The sequence below is a fragment of the Sander lucioperca genome, chromosome 11 (assembly GCF_008315115.2).
Source record: "Sander lucioperca isolate FBNREF2018 chromosome 11, SLUC_FBN_1.2, whole genome shotgun sequence".
Lineage (NCBI taxonomy): Eukaryota > Metazoa > Chordata > Actinopteri > Perciformes > Percidae > Sander > Sander lucioperca.
The window spans coordinates 6,189,008-6,210,890 of record NC_050183.1 but is presented as its reverse complement, the minus strand read 5'-3'; the positions used below and the strand labels follow the sequence as shown (position 1 = coordinate 6,210,890).

At 42.3% G+C, this 21,883-nt stretch overlaps 1 protein-coding gene across 2 annotated transcripts in view; it reads left to right on the top strand.

Moving 5' to 3' along the window:
* Positions 1-21,883, top strand: part of insrb (insulin receptor b) — an 85,595-nt gene that overhangs the window by 51,167 nt on the left and 12,545 nt on the right. For both annotated transcript variants that reach the window (XM_031307127.2, XM_036007287.1), the window contains 6 exons: positions 14,471-14,679; positions 14,796-14,929; positions 20,081-20,220; positions 20,433-20,577; positions 20,660-20,874; positions 21,468-21,594. In XM_031307127.2, coding sequence (XP_031162987.1) covers positions 14,471-14,679; positions 14,796-14,929; positions 20,081-20,220; positions 20,433-20,577; positions 20,660-20,874; positions 21,468-21,594 — 970 coding nt within the window. The remainder of the gene's footprint in view (positions 1-14,470; positions 14,680-14,795; positions 14,930-20,080; positions 20,221-20,432; positions 20,578-20,659; positions 20,875-21,467; positions 21,595-21,883) is intronic.

The window sequence follows — 21,883 nt, the reverse complement described above, 5'->3', positions numbered from 1 at the left end:
CGTCTGCAGCTCCTGAGTTATGCATATCATATTGTGTTTGCTGTCATGTTCTGATCTTTTTGTGATCTCGTTCACAAATAGAATTCCATAGAATTCATCCATAGAATAGGATGGTATTTTTGACAGCTGTTTACCTAAAATCAAAGTGACATGATGATGAGTAATTGTACTAATAATGTATGTTAATTGCATTTTCTCCCATTCATTATCAGCCTTTTGGATATGCAGAAACAGCAAACAAATTTATTGGAAAAAAAAAAAAAAATCCCCAAACTCTGCAACTCAAAACAAATTAATTTCTCAAGGATTTTAAAAGTTTCTAAAAACATCTTTGTGTTACACGGCTATGCTAACCTGGACTTGTAGAACAACAAAGGAACACAGCTACTAAAGGCTAACCTAGCTCGTAAAATTAACAGTATTGGTCTCCTCTCCCTGCGTGATGACCTCCGCCCCGATCTGCTTTCCAGCGTCCTTCGTCAGCGTCAAGACTCCGCGAGCCCACTGTCTGGGTTGTACTTCAGGTTTTAAAAGGTGTATTTACAAAAAGTTGTGTTGTGGGAAACAAGAAGCAAGAATAGTCTTTTAGAGTCTTTGTCTTCAATAGTGTTCTCCGTGTGTAAGCGTGTGGTTTGCAGCCGTCAGCCTGCCGCGTGCTGCTCCTTTCTGAATGGATCTCATCCCACACACCTGCAATGGCTGGGTTAAATCAGATCAACAACACAATACCCCCTCATGTGATGTGTCAGTCCGTCCCAGTCAATCAGCTAACCACAGCCACTTCTCTAAAGATACTAGACTGATATCATAACATTTGTATTCAATATGTTACATGGTTTTATTTGATCCATGGAGCTGTAGACCTATTCTCCTTATAATACAGCAGAACCCAATTTTGGTTCCAGTCCTCGGTTTTCCCACAAACGTCACACAACATTTCCAGCCCAGAACAAAAGGGGATGTGATCAGACAGATGGATGACCAAAAACTAGAGCAAACAGAAGCATGAGATCTCGCTATTTTCCCAAAATTCCTTTAATACATTTGAGCCTGAATCTGAGGTTACACTGTTTTGCTTATGACTAACACTCTCCATAATCAGTCCCTGCACACTGGCCCAGGAGACCCCTGGTCGGTCTTCTCGGCTGTTTTCCTTGGCCGCTCACTCTGCTGATGGAAAGATGAGTCTCAGTGAGGTCAAACTGAGGCTTCAGCAACTTGAAGTAAGGTTGTGAGGGATGACTGCAAATTGATAACCACAGTTCCATAACTCTATTTTTGTGGGCAAAGACATTATGACTACCATGTTTTAGATTTTATAACTCCAAGTACGTTTCATGACCACTGGCCCTTCAAACCCATGCCAATGTGTGAGACAATGCAACCATTTCTGTCCATGTCTGAGGGTTTTTTCAACTCCTAAAGGACATTTACCCATGTGACATGCAAATTGTTTCTACCAGATCTCTCTGTTTAATAGTCTCGCAAATATCTGGCAGTGTCTTATTTAATCATCTTGTACTGTAGCAGTAGCCTAGAAATCTAGACGCACCCTAGCGGCTGCAAATGTAATTTGCAGCCAGGGTCAGTCTAGTAATTCTCCTTTGGCTTGCGAGCTGGAAAAAACTAATTCTGGTCAGGCCAATCACGTCGTGTATAGAGTCGGTGGGCGGGCTTAACATAAGGGCGGCAGAGTTGCGACGGTTCTGCGTGAATTCCCTGCTACTTGAAAACAAAGAAAATGGCGGCTGATGGTGAACAGCGGTCTTTCGAATTGGCTTTGGCTTCTTGGCGACTTGGAGTTAAGCACTGAAGTCATTCTTAAAAAAGGAAGATATGTTCGGAGTTTTGCCGACCGGATACGGCAAAAGTTTAATCTGCCAACTAGCGTTGCTCTGGTTGGCTATTGAGTGCAGAGGGAATTTGAAAGACAACCGTTTATCCCGCCCCCCCGGATTTAGCCCTGCCAATGGTTTATTGAAATGTATTGAAATTGTTAAGAGGATAACCCCTTGAGATAAAGCATCTCGTTTTCGAGGGGGTCCTGTTTCTCAGGAAGGTTTGATAATATTCGTCCTTTTGACTGGACCGAATCAATGGTCAGGGGTTGAGGGGCAGGAAGGGAGGGTCCATTGTCTTAGAACAAAAGAAAGATATTAGAACTTCCCGTGTCTGCGACATGTGACCTGTGTACTGTATTTTTGGTGTACTTTATAACACACCAAAAACACAGATGAGCGAATGTGTGTATGTAACCCCTTGTGAAAAGCCTGTTTCTCCTAGTAATGATGGAGAGTTTCCCTCCTTCCTCCCAGAATAAATAGCCTTCCTGAGGCCTTGTGGGATATGAATGAGGGAGGAGACGGGCTGGATGGCGGTCTCAGATTTGTCTAATACAAAGAGCAGTGAGGACACTTAAAATGACATCTGGCCATATTTTGAAAAAGCCTTGTGTTCTTAACTCAGTGACTCAGAACAAAAGTAAGGTCTGTGATTGAACTTTTTTGGCACCTGTTTGTTTTTTTTTGTTTGTTTTTTTGCCTCTAGAGAACATGTGTTTGTGCCATCTGACTTCTCATAATATTCTAACATTTGGAAGCTTTTTCATCTGTTCTGCAACTTCAAAATTGACATCTGCAGCAACGTTATAGTGTTGTTTTTTTTTTACCGTCAGTTGCTCTGCTCTTTGTGCATCAATGCATGCATATTTGTATGTGCCTGCCTGTGTACCGTAGCTCTGTTTAGTGCTATGCTGTGAATATGAAATAGGGCAGCTAGCATCTGCACTGCAGCCATCCCTGGCCCCCACACTTTACCTACTGCTTAGAGCAGCTGACCAGCCTGCAGAAACACAGCAGCATGCAGCTTGTGTGTGTGTGTGTGTGTGGAAAAGAGTTAAGTTTACTTGTGTCTGTGTCTTTGTTTTCGTGGGTTCATCTTTGTTTCTACTGCTACCTGTACAAGATTGATTTCTTCCATCTGTGCATGCATGTTTGTCCTCACATTTGCCTGTGTGCTTGTTGCTACATCTTTTTATGTCCATGTGCATCTGTATTGTTAGCCTCTCTTTTATCTATGTGGCAGTTTTGTTTATACCATAGACTGTATAAAATAATGGAGGTAGCATCAGTGATGTCACTCATTGGTTTGTGGACTGCCGTTTTGAAGCTGGGAGTTTGCATTTTGGCCGTCGCCGTCGTGGGTATTTTTGAGCTAAATTGATATTCATCTTTGGACAAGAGGGTGGAGCTGGGGAGGATGATGCAGCTAAGCCAGTGTTGTGTGTTTCGATGTTTCAATGGCGCAAACTAAGCTAAATGCTAAAGAGGAAGAAGAGTAATTTCCCCATAGACTTCTATACAATCTGACTTCTTTTTGGAGCCAGTGGAGTCCCCCCCTGCTGGAAATTAGATAGAACGCAGGTTTAAGGTACTTCTGCATCGGCTTCACTTTTCAGGCCTGGAAGTTGCCACTTGGTTTATGCACAAGTTTAACCCAGTAAAAATGTTTGTTTTGTTTCTTGATTAATTCATTAAATGTGAAATGCCTGGTCCTAGTCTTTGCACAGGCTAAGTACAAACTGTAGCGCCACTCTGACATAAAAAATGCGTGGCATCCCTAACAACGCCAAGTCCTCATCCCCGTCATGAGGGTGAGCTGAACTCAAAGGCCCTGAAACACAAGAACGCCAGGGAAGAGAGAGAGAACCAGAGGCAGAGGTAGGAGGAGAGGAAAGAGAGAAAGATGGAGTAAGGAAAGAGGAGAAAAAGAAGGATTCTGACAATCAGACCTTTGATAAACATGTTCTCTGTGTCAACTGAGAACAGAGAGAGATGTTTGAGTTCTCTCTTTGCCTTTCTCTCCTTCTGTGGCTAATATGATGAGATAATGGGCCATTGAGGCAGAAGGGGAAGGCTTACAAAACACCTTAGTCATGACTGTGCCGCCACTCAGCGCCACTGATTAAATTACCCAGATGAAGGGGTATTTATTTTAAGCACAATTACAATCCATAAAACTGTACTTAGGACTGCCCGGTTAAAGATGTCAAATCACTGTCTGCAGCTCTTTGTGACTGTGTGTGTTTTTGTGTGTATATAGCTTGAATAGAAAATAGTGTTTAGCGCTATTCAATTTATTCAGGCATTTCATTTCATCTGTGACATGGAAGCAGTTGGAACTGCAGGATAGTTTTGAGTAGCCAGACCTTTTCGCTTCAATTATTTCCCCTCTGGGTGACTGTTTAGCCTGCCAGTGCAGCAGAAAAGTCTGGATGATGAAAAGTATTCAGAGATGGTTTTTCTTGATTCAGTCTCAGTGTAAGGTAGATGGGGACGTTCCAGTGTGTACTGGTTCTAGTGTGACTGACTATAAGGGACACAGAAGGTGTTTCTTGGTAAAAGTGCTGCAACTAGCAGCAGAAATCACAATTCCCCATCAAACACCATCTGAGTCGGCCTGAAACTGCTCTGAAATGGTTGACACTGATTGTTCACCCAATCTAGTCCACATTGTTTGATGCATGTGTCTCTCGCTTAGGGATGCCACAGGCTCGTCAATGAATCACAGGCTCAATGTTCAGAGTCTTTAGAGAAGACCAGAAAGAGTGACCACTGGATCTGACAACAGCCTGAGCATGGCACTGGCCTTTTGATGACTGACTGACTGGTGTTTTGTTATGAAGAGACTCCTGCCAGCTTGTTTGGTGTGGAAGGGTGTGTGAGTAATTCTCGCTGGTTGTGATGTGAAGGGAAATCATGAGGCCAGTGATGCAGGTGTCTTGCTCTCTAGATGGATGTTCACCCGCTGCCTCTCTCCATCACCTTCCTACTGTCACCAAACTGTCCAGTCAGCAAAACCTTCTGGACCTGTGTGTGTATTTGTGTGTTTGTATATGAGAGAGTGAGAGAGTGAGACTACAAGTTGATCTCAGTTATGTCTGACTGTTTGTTTATTTTTGGCTGTGTGTGTGTGTGTGTGTGTGTGTGTGTGTGTGTGGGAAAGAGAGAATTTGTGGTGACTGCAGCATTGCATGTATAAATGGGTAGGTGGTCCCAGCTTGTCTTTGTTTAAGTGTGTGTGTATTTTATGTTTGCGTCTAGATGTCAGAAAAAGTGCAGCCAGCAGCAAATGCTGCGGCTGGTGGCAGTGTGACATATTAAAGATGTGGCATGGGGGAGGGAAGAGTGGAAGGATAGGAGGGTAAGGCGGGATGAACAGAGGGATGAGGATGGGTGAGTGGGGAGGGTAGTTACGATGGATCTTTCGGAGGAGAGAAGAATAAGGGAGGGGCGAAGAGGCCTGTCAGTGGGACGTATTGATTGTAGCTCCATCCTAAGCGTCTGTAATGAGATCTAGTGCCTGTGGCTTTCTGGTGGAGCAGATTTGTCACCTGGGGCTAGACACTATGGCTGGGCGGGACAGGGGGTGAAGGGAAACTGGCAGAGAAGGGTCAAGAGGAGAAGACAAGAGAGGGTGGATAAGTCAGGAAGAGGAGAGAAGAGCGCAAAGAGTGCTTTAAGGGACAGAGAGATGGAGAGAGTAGCTTTACGATGAAAAGACTAGACACAAATGATGACTAGAGGGGAATCTAAGAAAACGCCTGTTGGGAGCATGCAGCTAATTACTGCAGACAGTCTATGTCTGGACTCATTTCCATGGTAACAAGATGGGCCAGCAGGGCTGGCCAGCACACAGGAAGACACAGACAAGGAAATCAATGAACAGACAGACAAAGCGTGGAGCAAAACCATGCTAATTAAGCTACATTCACCCTTTCGCTTTGTTTGTCTACATGTCTGTGTGTGTATTGGTTCATACTTGGCTGTTGACCCTACATTAAGACTAAATATATGTTGCTCGATCAGCTGTCAATAAAGAGCTAACCTTTACATATAAAATACGTTTTTTGCTCTTGTATGGACAGATTTGACTAAACAGGGCAGCAGAAGGCCAGAGATCAGAGAAGGTTTCTTGTGAATGTTGCTGGTTTGGATTATGCAACAGTAAAGTCATTAAAGACTGTAAGTTTGATTTCCCTAAGGGAAAGACTGTTTCTGCTCCCTCAGCAGCTACTGTTGAATTGTCCTTGAGCAAATCAAGAAACCTCTAATTGATTTGATCAAGCTTTTTAGTGGCAAAGTGCTGATGTCTTGAAGTCCTGAAGACTGTTGGCAGCAATGAAGAAGATATTTGACTTTGCTTAAGAGAGTGTACGTTTTAGAGCCTTGTAGTGTGATACAGTATATTGCTGAATTATAATGTATTTGGCGACACATAAAACCTGTAAACAAAACAGAAATTAGCTAAATAAGTTGAATTATTTTGTTGTTTATTGGTATTCCTTATAATTTAAAAAAAAAAATGTGACGTTTTCATCACAATAACCCCTGCTTACAATGGGCAGGTCATTGAGTTTGTGGGTAAAAAAGGTTGGCTAGCTTGGAGTGAAACAAACACTAAAAAGAGACCGCTGCATGAACTGTGTGTGTGTGTGTGTGTGTGTGTGTGTGTGTGTGTGTGTGTGTGTGTGTGTGTGTGTGTGTGTGTGTGTGTGTGTGTGTGTGTGTGTGTGTGTGTGTGTGTGTGTGTGTCAGTCATGTTCTCTGTCAGCCAATTCAAACCATCAGTAATCCAATTTAGTCAATAGGACACACACACACTTTGAAACAATGGAAAATCTGTTGTCAGAGTGCTCTGACTTTCCCCTCCCTGCATGTCATTATATATATACTTAATACAGGAGTTTCTTGTGGAAGTTATGCTTTAATTATTGTTGGCACTTTATTTATGCCCATATACTGTAGTCGATATATGATAAACATCACTAGGCAAAAGGGCGTGACATTTGTGTAAAATGGCCTTATGGGTGTCGGTGTGTTACCACCTGCACTATATAATGTGGGCGATAAAGCCATCGTGACCCAGTGACGTGAAACGGGGCAGTTAACAACATCTTGGCATGGTAAACTACCCAATGTCATTACTGAGTTGTGTGGGTGGGTGTGTGTGGATGTGTGCGGGTGTGTGGAGATGATTCCCTGCACAGTGCTAGTCTGCATAAGTCCTTGTGGACAAGCATTAAATGTCTTATCCAAACATTTTTGATTCAGGCTTCATTGGGAGTCATACACACTCTGTCAAGAGACATCACAGTGTCATGGTCGTCATTGTCTTGGTGACAGCTCCACAGGGTTATATAAATAGAGCCGATAGAATGGGAGGGAGATGTGATGATAGTCCACTTTGAGTTTGTTATTCCTGAATGTTTTCTCTGTATTTACTTTATTAATTAGTAATGATTTACAGAGCCACCTCTTAGGGAACACTGATTGGCAGTAATTCCCAAGAACTTATTTATATAGTGTTGCTTTCATCACATGATACAATCTTGTTCCCAGGAAACCTTTTATAAAATCACAGGCTTAACTGTTATATTAAAGTTTTCACTGGGAAGCTCTAGAGCCTGACTGGATATTTGTCAATAGAAGGTATCTATACTTTTAATGATCTAATAGCTGACGTCTTCATACCCATAACGTCATCAAGAATTATTCAAATGTTGTCATTTTTAGCCCACTGCACACACCCGCAGGGTTAGTGTGTCTGCCCCGTCAGATCAACTGCCCCTCATCCCATACAGCTTTGTAACCAGAGTGCAATATCTTGATATTTGCAAGTACACATGAGTAAACTAATAGACACCTCTCAGGTTCCTGTGTTTGGAAAGTTGCTTGCACAATGGCAGCTCTTTATCGGTGTGTCAATAACCCTGAGAGGGTGGCTGTTGCAGAGGGAAAGGAAGGGTATGACTGTTTACTTCTCCTTTCATCCTTTAATACAGGTTGGAAAATGTTTGCACATATTCAGAAGTGCATATAAAATCTATGAAAAAAGCCCTAGAAGGGCACTCTAAGAGCGCAGACCTCCGCCAAGGCATGCCCTATCTTACAATGTTTATGCAGTGAACTTTTCGCAGTCAGGAACAAATTTTTTTGATTATTCCGGCACCACATGAATGCAGCACAAACGCCCTATCTTGCAATGTTAACAAAATAGATTAATAATTGATTTGGATCTGCTCCAAAAATGAATGGGTTCTTCCTTGGCCCATGCTACACCCCTTCACCAAGTTCCATGTAAATCGGGCCAGCTTTTCCGTATTCTTGCTGACAGACAAACCAACCAACAACAAAACAAACAAACCAAACAGAAAACATAACTTTCTTGGTCGAGGTTATGACAAATATGTTGTTGCGCAAAAGCAATCCCACCTATGTTCTCGTTGTTTTTGACATGTACCTACTTCAATACCATTCAACGTAGAAACCTTATTCAAACTTTCAAACAAATTTTCAGCTCATTGAAAACATCACTTGTTTTCGTATCTTTCATACTCAGTAATATTTAACATTTCTCATGAATTCTTTTTAAGATGGATTTTTAAAATAACCCCCCCAAAAGGTAACAGGAGCTTCCTGAGCACTGAAGACTTAACAATAAAAATCTCAATAACTTTTTTTCTTCACATATGCACACACAAATGAACCTCTAACCATTGCTGGTACATAGCAGTGTTTACAAGCTTTAGACCTCAGCTAATGATTTACCCTTATTCCAACTTAGACACTTGAATTACACCTCAAGTCCATCTCCATACACTTAAGCTCCTACAAGTCCTTACATTATAATTCACATTTCAACTCCTTTTACTGCTTATGCTATATTTAGCTGCATTTAGCCCTTTCCTATTATTTCAACTCTTCATTTTACTTCAGCTGCTCCTTCATACAAAGTTAAGCCAGCAACGCAGTTTAGCTCCCAGCCATTTATCATGCAATGCTGTTCAGCTCCCAGCTCTACATGAAGCAATGCAGTCCAGGTTTTTAAGCAAAGCATTTTAGCTGTCCATCCAGCAATTCAGCTCAGGTTCAGCTTTTCAGCAGCTAGCAATCCCACCAATTCTTTAAAATAATTGCATTCTCTAGTTTTATTTGACTCTTGGTGGATTTTGAATGCTATGGCTGATGTTCCTTTTGAGTATGCATGGTGCTCAGGAAATTTTCGTCATAGTTTTAGTTTAGAGATTTTTTGTAATTAATTTTGTGCCAGAGGACATCTCACATAACCTGCAGTTCTGATTTTGGCCACTAAACTAGTTCTGTGATGGCCGAAGGCGCTACTTTGCTCAATACATAACTTAAATACAAATAAATTAACCATAGATAGGTAAGGATAGAACTAAAAGTTAAGCTAACGTTCTGGCCTGAGTTGTCTAACAATTTCCAGGCGCTTTTTGGTCCTTGTGGTATTTCTTTAAGCAGACACAGGCCCACTTGGGCTAACCTTAACCCAATGAGCCTGTCGGGTGCATTTCTCACTCTGGATGACTTTATTGACATCACCTCTTAAAAAAAAATGGTCAGTTGACTCAAAACTGTCACTAAACTCTCCAAAAATACCGTTTTCTGTCGTCTATCTACTACTACTGTTTGCTATGTGCACTCTTCTCTCTTCCTACTTTCTCCTCGCCGGTAAATGGCGACAGCCGCAGTCTTTGATACTGATCCTACCGTAATGTCACATATGGGTGGAAAGCTCTCTTTCTCTGCTTTCAGGAACTGTTTGAATTTTTAACGGTCTAGGAGTTAGTTAGTTAGTTAGTTAGGAGGTAATTTGAAGCCCGCCTGCAAATGTGTGACGCAGACAGTAAATCTTGTCTGTGATTGGACGCCATTTCTCCCTGTATTGAGCGACTACAGCATATGAGCGCAATGCTCCCATTGTCTGCTTTTAGGAACCATTTGAATTTGTCTTTTCAAAAGGACAAACGGTCTAGGAATTATGGGCAAACTTACACAAGAGTTGCGATGTTACCATGATACCACGCTACAGCTGCAACTCCCCGCCCCCGCTTCTGTACTGCGCATGTGTGGGGACACACAAACGCACAGAGGTTCCTCAATTTATAGATAGATGTTGACGCTTGTTATGACAGTATCACTCTCTCCCTCCGAGCAATCAGTGTGTTTTTGTTTACATTCTTCTCCCTCCCCTCCCGTCTCTCCTTGACTTGCTCAGGGCGAATGTCTTACATCAGATCCCCAGAAGCATTTATAGCAAAGCTTTTGAAGCTTAGGACTCCCACCGTGGCCAAATATAGTAAACGTGAATCCAGTAGGTGTGTGTGTGTGTGTGTGTGTGTGTGTGTAAGAGGGTGGATGAGTGTTTGCGTGCATGTGTAAATGGCTCTGGGGTAAAAACGTGTTTGTTATTGTTCCCAGCACTTCGCCTGTAGACAACACTGCCAATTAAAGGGGAGGTTTTATGTGTTAAGAGCAGGAAGTGTTGCCGTGTGTGGCTGCACACTATTGGCTGCCCAGCTTTTCCCATGTTCCTTCCCTGGGGACTGAGCAGCCAGGGCTCTTTAGTACCATGGCCAAATGAAAGGTAAACACAACACACCTTTGATCAGGCTTTGCATTTAAAACCCTTACTGGAACTGTGTGTGCACGTGTTTGTGTGTGTGTTTAGCTTAATGAGAGATAAGCTCTCCAGGATGCTACCACCTCCTCCTCCTCCTTCTCCTCCTCCTCTTGTGGTTGAAGCATGAGTGAAATCATCCCTCCATCCCTGCCTCCTTCCCTCCATCCCCCCATCCAGCCAGCATGAAAACAAAACAAAGCGTTGTATGAATGAAAGTGGGAGGGGTTGAGTGGCCTAGAAAGGCAGGCAGACAGAGAGATAGATAGTTGGTGCAGGGCGGGTGAGGCTGTGGCGGATTGGAGGGATAGAGAAGAGGACAGTGGAGTAGGAGGAAGGGGGGATGAATGAATGAGTGAGCTGACTGGAGCATGTTTGACATAGCAGCTAGCTTGTGTAGCCTGGCGCTAGCGTGAGCAGAATGGGGAATAATGCTGCTGCAGTGGTGTTATGCTACTATAGTACTCCCTGCTGAGATGATTTTGCTGGGATCAGATAGAAACAGGAGAGGAATAGGGTAAATATACCTCGGATTAATAAAGAAAATAACTGAAAGATGAAATAAAATACCAAGGTAGTGCATTGATTTATTGCACATTTCTATTAATACAACACGGGGATGTATTGAATGGATTTATCTATCTCTGTTTCGGCCCAGCTCCAGCCTTAAGCTTGTTCTAATTCATCCAAAGCAGCAGTAGTAGATTTGTCTTCCCTGGCATGCTGGCTACTTGGCTGCGTCTGCCCCCGTCTGCCCCAGCAAGGCCAGGGTTAACCCTGGGCGTCTCTCCTCCCCTACATGGAAGAGGCCATTGAATGGCTGCCTCCCCCAGTCAGCAAACACATTGGCTGAGGCTGAGGGTGGATCTGGGGCTGGAGTGGCACTCCGGCATGGATCCTCGACCGGAGCTGGATCTGCGAGCTGTCTCAGCCCTCCCTGCTCTGTTATGTGATGCCGTGGTCACAGCATGTACACACACAGCAGACAGACGAGAGGGGGAGGGCTAGAGAAGAGCTATACATTTTTCTCTGTGGGTCAGAGACGACTGTGTGCAGTAGTGGGGTTTACTAGCCCATAGTAAAGAAAATGTAGTGGAGCGACCCCTGCATGAACTACCCCAGAAGGTCGGAGATTATGTTTTTTTCTACGTTAGTCATTCCCCCTCTCCGCGGTTTTGACCCCATGTCTCTTTCGTCATTGTTCTTTTCTTTAACCTCATTATCAAACCCCTCCGCTCCCCCTGCCACAACCCCGTCTGTCCTCTCTGCTTTTACTCAGGCAGTACAATGGGCAGCCCTCCTGTGCAGGGGGGGGTCCTAGCTGTATCCTTGGCAGTGAGAGCTCATGTGATGTCCTCACAGAGGTGGCATTCCTCTAAGGCAGTGCCACCATTGCACTTTTAAGATAAGCAGTGTGATGCTCTTCTCTAAAAAAAACAAAATCTTTCTTCCAATTTTGTAACTGCAAAGGAATTATAACAGTGGTCCATTTAGATTTTAGCTTTGTTTATAGTAAGGAAAACTCTACTAAACTCTACTAAAAATACTCTCTAATACAGAATCTTCCTTTCCTTGATGCTGTACATTTGTATCTATAAGGGACTCAAAGCAGGGTCATATTGTCTTTTAAATGTATGTAGCTTATGTGACATAGATCTGCTTCTTGCCCTGACACTCTTTGGTTCAGTTAGCACATGATATCAAAGCTGACAGTATAGTGAGAAACATGGTGAGAGACGATGATTAACACTTAGGGTCATGGGCAGGAAACCTAGTCGGAGGTCAGATATGGCCTAGATATTTTGCTTTTTTCTCTAGTGGATTCCAAAGTCAATGGAAAGATTGAATTGATTTTCTTTGGTGTTTTAAGCATGCAATGTCGGCACAAGAAACCTATGTTGTCTGAAGGTGCGAGTGGCTGATTTCACTGTAAGTATCTGGCTGATGTTCTTTACTTGCCCAAAGTGGATTCTAGACTAAAATGAACTTATAGCCTCAGTTATCTTTTTACAACCCATTGCTTATGGTGATTTCCTTGTTTGCCCCCAGTCAGTATGTGCAGTTGGTAAGAAGTAGGGCTGCATGATATATCGACTCAATATCGTCATTGCGATATCACGTTGCGCAATATTATATCGAAAGTTTCGCGATAAGTATGCAATATTTTTGTGGCTTAGTCGTGTTTGATTTAGAGGCCGCTTGAAACGCTATAATGATCATGTTTCAGTGGCCAGTTACCGTGCCACTTGCACACGTTAGTGCACGTCAGCGCACGGGTCCACTACGTGATAAACCCTATGTAGCGTACCATGTGACGTGCATATTTCGACAGAGTGACAGTGTAAGTGAAGAAATAGATAGAGACAAGAAAACGGAACAAATCAGAGAAGAGAAAGAAAGTTGTGAACTGTTCTCTTTATTTATATATTTTATACTGTACAACCAGTAAAACATGCCCTGTTCTGTAGACATGGTCCTTATTTATTTATTCATGTTGTACCAGTCCAAATATGACTGTCAGTTGAAATAAACCTTGTATTGTAAGAAAACTTGTTTAATTTGTTATGAATGTATTTTGATGTGTTTTCCCGTAACCTTTGTAATTTTACATATGTTTAAAAATATCAAAATGAATATTGATCGCAATATTCATAATCAATATCGCAATATCACATTTTGTCAATATTGTGCAACCCTAGTAAAAAGGTCAGTGGCTGGTATAAGGTGAGATGTAATGAGTCTCTACTGGCCCTCAGACAAGGCAATAACAGCTAGTTTATTAGATCATTACAGGGTACAGGTCAAACCTGACTGCTAATCCAATCACAATAAACACTCAGGCTCTTTCACCGAATGCTGTTTCCCAATAGGTCAAATGAAACCTGACATGAGCCAGTGACCTAATGTTCAGCCTATTAGCGATTAAGGTTGTTTCCATGCCGCTGCAAGCTGCCGCTGTTAGCCATCAGGTGTAAATTGTGGACACTCACTCCCTCATGGATGCTTGGTGTGCAATCAGTGGTCGTCCAATTGCCTGTGTCGTATGCAAATTACAGCTGGAGCTTGTTGAATTCTAATTAGTTTTTGTCTAATCATGTGCTTTTGTGCAAATTCAGTTAAAATGTTCGGATAACCTCTTGAGCATTATTTTTAGTATAACCACAGAATACAGAGGGGAGGTCGTGTAATTTTAGCTCATATTCAACTTGTTGATACAACAGTGCTTTACCAATATAGGTTCATGCTTTGTTGACCTACAGTAGCTCAGACACGTGTATACATTAATGTGGGGGGTTCTTGGGATCTTTGGTAGGAAACAAAGTTAGTGATGTAAATATCAGAGTATAAGAAAATCACTGATGTTTCTGTGCTTTGTTATTTTTGACATGTTTGATCTCTCTGTGAGAATCAAATGGTTTTCAGTTGCAGGTTTGTACTCCTTCTGATGGCAGTGCAACATTCATTTTTTTTCTCTTTTAACAACACATTGAAAAGGCAACAAGGAACCACAAGGCCCAGCTGAGAACACCTGTTTATAATTCATGCAGCCATGTTCATGTGTGTGTACTTAAACACCAAACATGTAGGTGGTGCCCTCGCTGCTCTCAGATCAGAGCAAACCACCACTTGGTGGTCATTTTGACCACAGGCTTTTGCTCTCTCCGCCCCTTCTTGTTTAACGTTTTGAGAGCTGTTAAATGCTTTACGGAGCGACTGAGACAGAGAGAAGCATCTCTGCTTACATGCAGCCTAGTCCTGTTTTTGTTGTTTTTTTATTTGGCTTCTGTAGGGTATTTTTGTGTTTTTTTTTTAACGTGAAGTCCAACTGCTCTCCCACTTGTCTCCAAATACCATCAAAACCAGGAGTGGTTATAAACACAATCTGCATTGTGATACTAGATAAATAAAACATGACTGAGTTCACGTGTATTAAACCTGACATTAACTACGTCTTTCCTTTTTCTCCTCACCTTCTGCCTTTCCTCAGTGTGCTTGGACAACTGTAAACATAGTGCGTGTAGTCTCCAGGGCCAGTGCTGCCATGACCAGTGCCTGGGCGGCTGTTCTGAGCCAGGTAATGCAAGTAGCTGTGTGTCCTGCAGGAACCTCCAGCATGGGAATACCTGTTTGGATAAGTGTCCTCCTGGATACTATGTCTTCAGGGGCTGGCGCTGCGTCAGCTTCTCTTTCTGCCAGGTTGGTGATAACTAGTATTCTTAAGGTTAACTTGTATAATATTTAGCACAAATGTAGACACAGTAAACTACATACGCTAGAGTAAAAACATGTGTCTTATATGTTTTTAAATCCAGGAGCTCCACAACCAGTGTAAGCAGACTAAGAAGTTGAACCAGGACCGGGAGTCGGGCTGTTACGAATATGTCATCCACAATGGGGCCTGTATTCCAGAGTGTCCTTCTGGATACACTACTATCAACTCCACCACGTATGTCTGACTCACTCACTCACTCACTCACTCACTGACTCACTCACACACTCACACACTCACACACACACACACACACACACACACAGACACAGAGTAGGCAGGAGTTTTTAATGCCACCATAAACACTGCTGTGTTATTGATGGTGGCCATCATTACATGATCAGAGATGTAACGGTCACCCACAACTAGTCTATAACGACGACGTTTCATTTGTTCCAGTTGCGCTAGATGTCGCTCATATTCATTCTTTGAGTAAAATTCTCATCACAAACTCGACAGCCATTTTAATTCCCAAGCTAGCCTCCCTACGTGCACGTTCCACCAAAACAAGTTCCTTCCTGAAGCTATTTTGCAGAGGCACCATGCCTTTGTCCGGCACTTAGAACCGCCTAAGACAATTGTGATTGGTTTTAAAAAAAAAAAAAAAAAAAAAAAAATCAATAAACCAGAGCACGTTTTTCTCCCATCCCGGAATGCTGTGTGGACTAGCCAGACCCTCCTCTCCAGCGCTTTAGAGGTAGGTTAGGGTTAGGGTTAGAATAAGTGGATTGTGGTCACTCAACACACTCAATAACATTTTCACACAAGAGATGATGGTGTTTAAAAGGTGATCAAACAAAAAGTCAGGAGTTTTTTTCCACTATGGAAAGTCTCCCCTTTAGTTGTATGAATCAAAGAATAAGCAGCATAAAACACAGTCTGATAACTCTAATGCCAGTTACTATTGGTATGATAAGATAGTCACCAGCACCAAATACAAAGTTGCATATAAGCATGAGAATACATAATATCATATGCAAATCAATCCTATAATCTCAATTTCCGTAAATGAGTCCCTTGTGTTGTCACAGCCTCCATCACATTCTGTTCTCGGTGATTACACAGCTGCATCAAGTCAAAGCCTTCCCAAACTGACATAAAAGAACAAATAGTTGTCCACAGCAGTTTAAAAAAAGTTTTGTAAACATTCTTATATGCAGATTAAATCCATAAACGTCATTTACTTAAACAGGATTTTGTCTTGCATACAAAAATCTGCTTTTATTAGCATGGAGGAATGTTTTTAATCATGCTAAAGTGTTGATTTTGGAAACAGTGTACAAGGGTGCACTGGGGTGAAATAATGTGTCTCGGTCTTTATGCACCCAATAGGCAATTATTTTCCTATTGAAAGGATTATTCAGTAGGAACATGATCTCAACATTACAGTCTGTCTGGGACCTGTTTACTTAGTCTGGTTGAGTGGTTCACATGAGATTATTTCATGTGAAATTAGTAAGAATTGTTGATTGTCAGTAATTGGTGGATGTATTTAAAACCCAAGCATGTACACTGACAGGGACACTGACATCTGTGGCTGGATAAGGAATGCTTTGGGCATATAGGCCCTCTGTAGTAGCAGTATGGCTCAGTGTTTAGGGTGGTTAAAAGTACACAGGTGAAAGATCAAAGGTCCAAATCCCTGTTAAAGACATTTGTCCTTAAGCACGCTAAACCTCTTATCTTAATGTAAATTCCCTCTGATAAAAGTGTCAGCCAAGTGCCATGAATTTAAAAACGTCAAAAAAACTGTCTGGACCTCACCTGGTCTTGTTTAGCACAGCTTTGTCTGCAAGTGTAACAAGCCAGGGCATGACCTTATTTAGCATTCTTAATTAGTTGTAAACAGGGGTAGAGGAGCATCACTCATCACAGCTTCCTCATTTAGCGTCAGTAGCTGTTGCTAAATGATGAGAACACATATTTGTTTTGAAACCGTTCCTGTTTACTTGCTTTCAAAACACATACATTGGTTTGGGAAATAAAGGATAAAACATTTTCCAGTAGAAACATGATGGAGGCTACACTCCTGTTGTCTGTTAGTGGCAAAGGACAAATCTAACAGGATCTGCCAGTTAATTTAAAAAACATTGTCATATGCTGCCAAGTCACATACCAATAAGTAGTAGTCTTGTGTATGTAAGCCCTGACAGAAGTCTTTACAAGGTACACGTCACAAGACCACTTTTTGTTGGTGTAAAAGGCAGATAGAGACATTAATAGAGTGTGGAGATGTACGCAAGAAGGAGAGAGAGTGAAAAAGAAGCACAGAGAGATGTATTTCTCTGAGTTTGTTCTAATAAGAGCAGGTTGTGTGCTGGAGATGTCTGCATCGCTTGAAGCCACAGGTGGCTGGATGATTGATGGTGTTTGTGTGTTTCTGGGATAACCTGTGTTCGTGCGTGTTTTTGCATAAATATGTGTATGTGCATGCACGTACATGCATTTGAGTGTTTGTGTGTGCGGCAAACGTGTTTGTGACTACATTAGCTCGTTCCCAGTAAAGCGTTTGGTCGGGTTACTTTTTCCAGGTGCAGGTTGGGGGAAATGTCCACTGTGTCCAGATAGAGAGAGGTTCATATGTATAGAGATATATTTATTAGGTAAATAAAACACGCTCACGTGCTCAGAGCTTTAGTACACCCAACGGACCATTTTCAACCACACATGACCTTCTCCAGAATGTATTGTGTGTGTGTGTGTGTGTGTGTGTGTGTGTGTGTGTGTGTGTGTGTGTGTGTGTGACTTTCCCTTGCATGCTGCCAGCCTGCAGGGATTATCAGGTGCTTAGACAGAAAAGAACATTGCTTTAAGTCTCAGTCATACACCCTGAGGCATAAGGCAAAATGGCATCCTTTGTGTGTGTGTGTGCTTGCGTATAGATGTATGTGTACACACATTATGTGATAAACAAGACTTTTCTTTTCATTGGTATTCTGACGCAGTTGCAACATCAGGGTCTGTCTGTTTTGCTGCTATGGTTATAGCAAGAACAAGCGTCACCACAGTGGCTTAGTCTGGCAGAAGACCAGACAGACACACACGCCCAGACACTCAGGCAATTGACACACATTGTGCATTTGAGTACACACACACCAATGAGGATTGACGAGGATTGACCAGGAGTAGGGGAAAAGGTTTGCATCATGGTTTTTCTGTGACACCAATTAACAGTAAAATCCTACCATCCCTTTGGCGTCCGTTAATAGTATTATGCAAATTTGAGTATCTGTAATGTTCGTCTGGATGTCGCAGAGTTCAGCCCGAGTCACAGAGTTCAGCCGGACAGATAAACACTGTCCCTTTAAGAGCTGCCGTTGGACCCAGCCTGTCTGCCTGTGTGTCTGTGTTTTTCAGTACTATGGCCCAAAACATTCTCTCTTTCTACACTGCAACTAGAGCATTACTTTTTAGAAGCTGAATATACAATTTTCCATGTGGGAGAAAGAGAGAAAGACACAAAAATGTCCTTTTTTTTTCTCACTGTTGTTTGGAGAGGTCATTACATTGTGTTTCCACTCACCCAGAAGTCATAGAGGGGAAATAATGATTTGGCCTCTGATTGATGTAAATTATTAAGAGCTTGATAAGATGGAAACTAGGAGAAGCCAGGTATGTAATAGGTCATTTGGCTCTCTCAGGGTGGATAGGAAAAGCCAGACAAGAACCAAAACAACACCCCTGGGACTCAGTGTTTCATGTCACCATGGTGAATAGTGTCTATAGCCTGGCCTGGCTGTTTAGGGGGAAAGTAGGGGCACGGTTTGGGTGAGATGGTATGTACTTGTGTGTGTGCTTCCTGGAAAGGGGGATTATAATAAGAATTGCATAAACATTGAATTAAGTCAGGGTGAGCTTACAAATGGCAGTGCATGCAGAGCTTGCATGGTCCCCGCAGCGAACAACAGCATCCTTTGTTAGCTGTTCCCCAGGCACAGGCTGCTTTAAAAAGGTGCCTGTTAAGGCTGCTGTTTGATGTCATTGTCTCTACTTTGAGTTTTGTGGATGTATTTTTCAAGAAAAATATTTTGACCCAACTTTGTGTTGCACGTCCACCTCACAGTGGCAGCCCCCTGAAAAAACATTTTTTTGTGTGGGTGAAGCTATCACTAAGTGGAGTAAGTTTTGAGTGAGTTTTGTTTAGCCGACCAACCCAAAAGCAGCATTTTAGTTTACGTCTAAGGCAGACCGTTGTAGTTAGGGATGTCAAGGCTGGAAGTGGAATATAAGAGAGGGATTATGTTCTTTCGAGAGGGCTTCAAAACAAAAAAGTGCTCATTTGTGAATGAAGCACCGGGTCCCTTTTCTCCTTGTGGCGTTACCCGGCTGCTCGCAAGACAAGGCCTGCCTTTTGTGAATGGATTTCCTGAAAACCAACACTATCAAGGCCCCATTGCTCAGTGTACGTGTGTGTATGTGATTACGTGCACAAGCACATGTTCGCAGGGAGAGGACGCCACTCATAGAGCTGAGAGAGAGAAACAGAGGAATGCCTGTTGGGAACTGCAGCTGGTGTTTTAGACATGTTTTTGTTGTCTGTGATTGTGCTCTGTGTGTGTGTGTTTTATGTGCGACAGAAGTAATTGAAGCAAAGGAGGAGAAAGCTCTCTCCTCCTCTCCAGTGCTAATAAAAATGAAGGAGGCTCAGATATGGATGAGAGATTGTGTGATCTAATTCCACTCCTAAAAGCCTATAGATTCATTGTGGAACTTATCAAATGAATTGAGAGAATTATACAGATTCACCTCTAAACACATCAGCTCATTCATTGAATTGCAAGGCTCTGTTTGATTGTCTCTCATTTGAGATGATCAGTTTGAAAAACCTTACGCTCACTATTGTTGATATTTAGTTAGTTGTTTTAGCACATATTTCTTATCTTGCTAACACTTTGGTTATTAGAAAGTCTTTGTTATTTGATATTAAGTGAAGTCAAATAAAGCATGGGCTTTTAAGAAGCCCAAGAACAGAGCAAAAAATTAGCAACAAGAGGTAAAAACAAGAATGAGCACATCACAAACCAAATTAAGGCATTGCTCAGTAATATTGCTTTGAGGCCTCATGGCGGCCTGACACTGAGCTTGGCATGTTACAAAGTGTTGTGACGTCAATTGTCAGCTCTCATGATCATTACAGCCTCGGTTGTTTCGTAGCTTTGGAATTTATCATGCTCAATAATCCCATTTTGATTAGGTTCTCTGTCCAACGTATCAGGCAGTTACTGCATTGTGTGTGTGTGTGTGTGTGTGTGTGTGTGTGTGTGTGTGTGTGTGTGTGTGTGTGTCTTTCTTGATGGCCCTAATCTGTGTGCATCTCTCTCTGTGTAGGTTGACCTGTTTGCCATGTGCAGGCCTGTGTCCTAAACTGTGTGTGGGAAATAAGACGATTGACTCGGTAACTTCAGCCCAGGCTTTGAGAGGCTGCACTGTACTCCACGGCAACATGATCATCAAGATTCGAGGAGGGAGTGAGTACTACTACACCTCACCACCTGCTGGGCCTCCTTTAGAGGCTCTGGTTCTCACACTATGTCTGTGTTCCTCTCTTTGTCAGGACTTCTAGCCATACAGTTTGTCTATCCACTTGTACATTCAAATGCGTGTGTTTGTCTGACCATTTGTCTGTTTTCTGCCATCACCTACTGGCTATCTATATGACCAAATGTCCATCTCCTTGCAGATAACATTGCAGCTGAGTTGGAGGCTAGTTTGGGCCAAATTGAGGAAATCACAGGTTTCCTGACTGTTCGCAGAGCCTATGCCCTGGTGTCCCTCTCCTTCCTCCGCAAACTACACATTATTAGGGGGGAGCATCTTGACCATGAGTAAGCCTCTCTTCTCCTCTCCTCTCAATTTAAATAAACATTGTGTCAATTTCTTTATATGTCTTCCCTCTGTCTCTCTTAGTTTCTTCGCCTTCTATGCGCTGGACAACCAGAACCTGCGTGAGCTGTGGGATTGGTCCAAGCACAACCTGACCATCCATCATGGTCGTACGTTCTTCCACTACAACTCCAAACTTTGCATGTCTGAAATCCGAAAGATGGAGGGGGTAACGGGAACCAAGGAGCGCAACCAAAAAAATGACATCGCTGTACGCACCAATGGGGACCAAGCCTCCTGTAAGTTAACCAGAATGTCAGACTTGAGATTGTCATTTGATGTTCACCACCTTACTGATTACATTTGTTTTAAAATGTTCTAGATTGTTTTAAATCTGCTCTAGGTTTTTTGTGTGCTTGCAGTACAAACATAATTACAATTTTTTGCTGTTACTTTATTTTTACTGCTCATTTTAGCTGTACAGTATTTGCTGAATGTATTGAAGTATACGTACTATTGCACTGGAACATACTCCTTATGCACAGTGTTGTCAATAAATGAGATGCAGAGCGGTGTTGATGAGAGGTGTTGAATGAAATAAAATACTGTATCTATATATACATAGCCGCGTCCCTCAGGAAAAATAGAAAACACACATCCTTACTCTACGTGATTTGCATTTTGTAAATTTAAGCTTTATGTTTTGATGTATCATTTTATGAGAAAATGCAGAGATGTTTTTGCAGAAATGCTGCTTATATTTTTGTTTTTTACCATTGTGGTGTGATTGTCTATACCTCAAAAGCAGAAGCAGTGTGGGTTTTGATGTTCTACTGTTCATTTGCTCTTTTACCAAAGGCATGTGCTGAGCATCGTCTGTTTCATCCCTTAGGTGAGACCAAGCTGCTGAAATTCACCGTGATCAAGACCTCATCAAATATGATTATGTTGAAGTGGGAACCCTTTTGGCCCTTAGACTTCAGAGACTTGTTGGGCTTTATGGTTCTCTACAAAGAGGCGTAAGTATCTGACAAAAATCCTGGGATTTTTTTCACACCATGGCACAAAACATACCAAAGTTTTTTAATAAAATAAAATGACAGAAGAGGGTCCCGATGAGCAACCAATATGGTTGGCCTTACTTGATCTCACTGCTGCCTTTGATACTGGCAATTATATTTTAATAAAGAGACAACAAGATTCAGTTGATCCAACAGGTCCTGTTCTTAACTGCTTGTCAGTGGCTTTAAATCTGCTGAAACTAAGATTTTCATAGGGGTTCCACAAGGGGTCAATTCTTGGACCTTT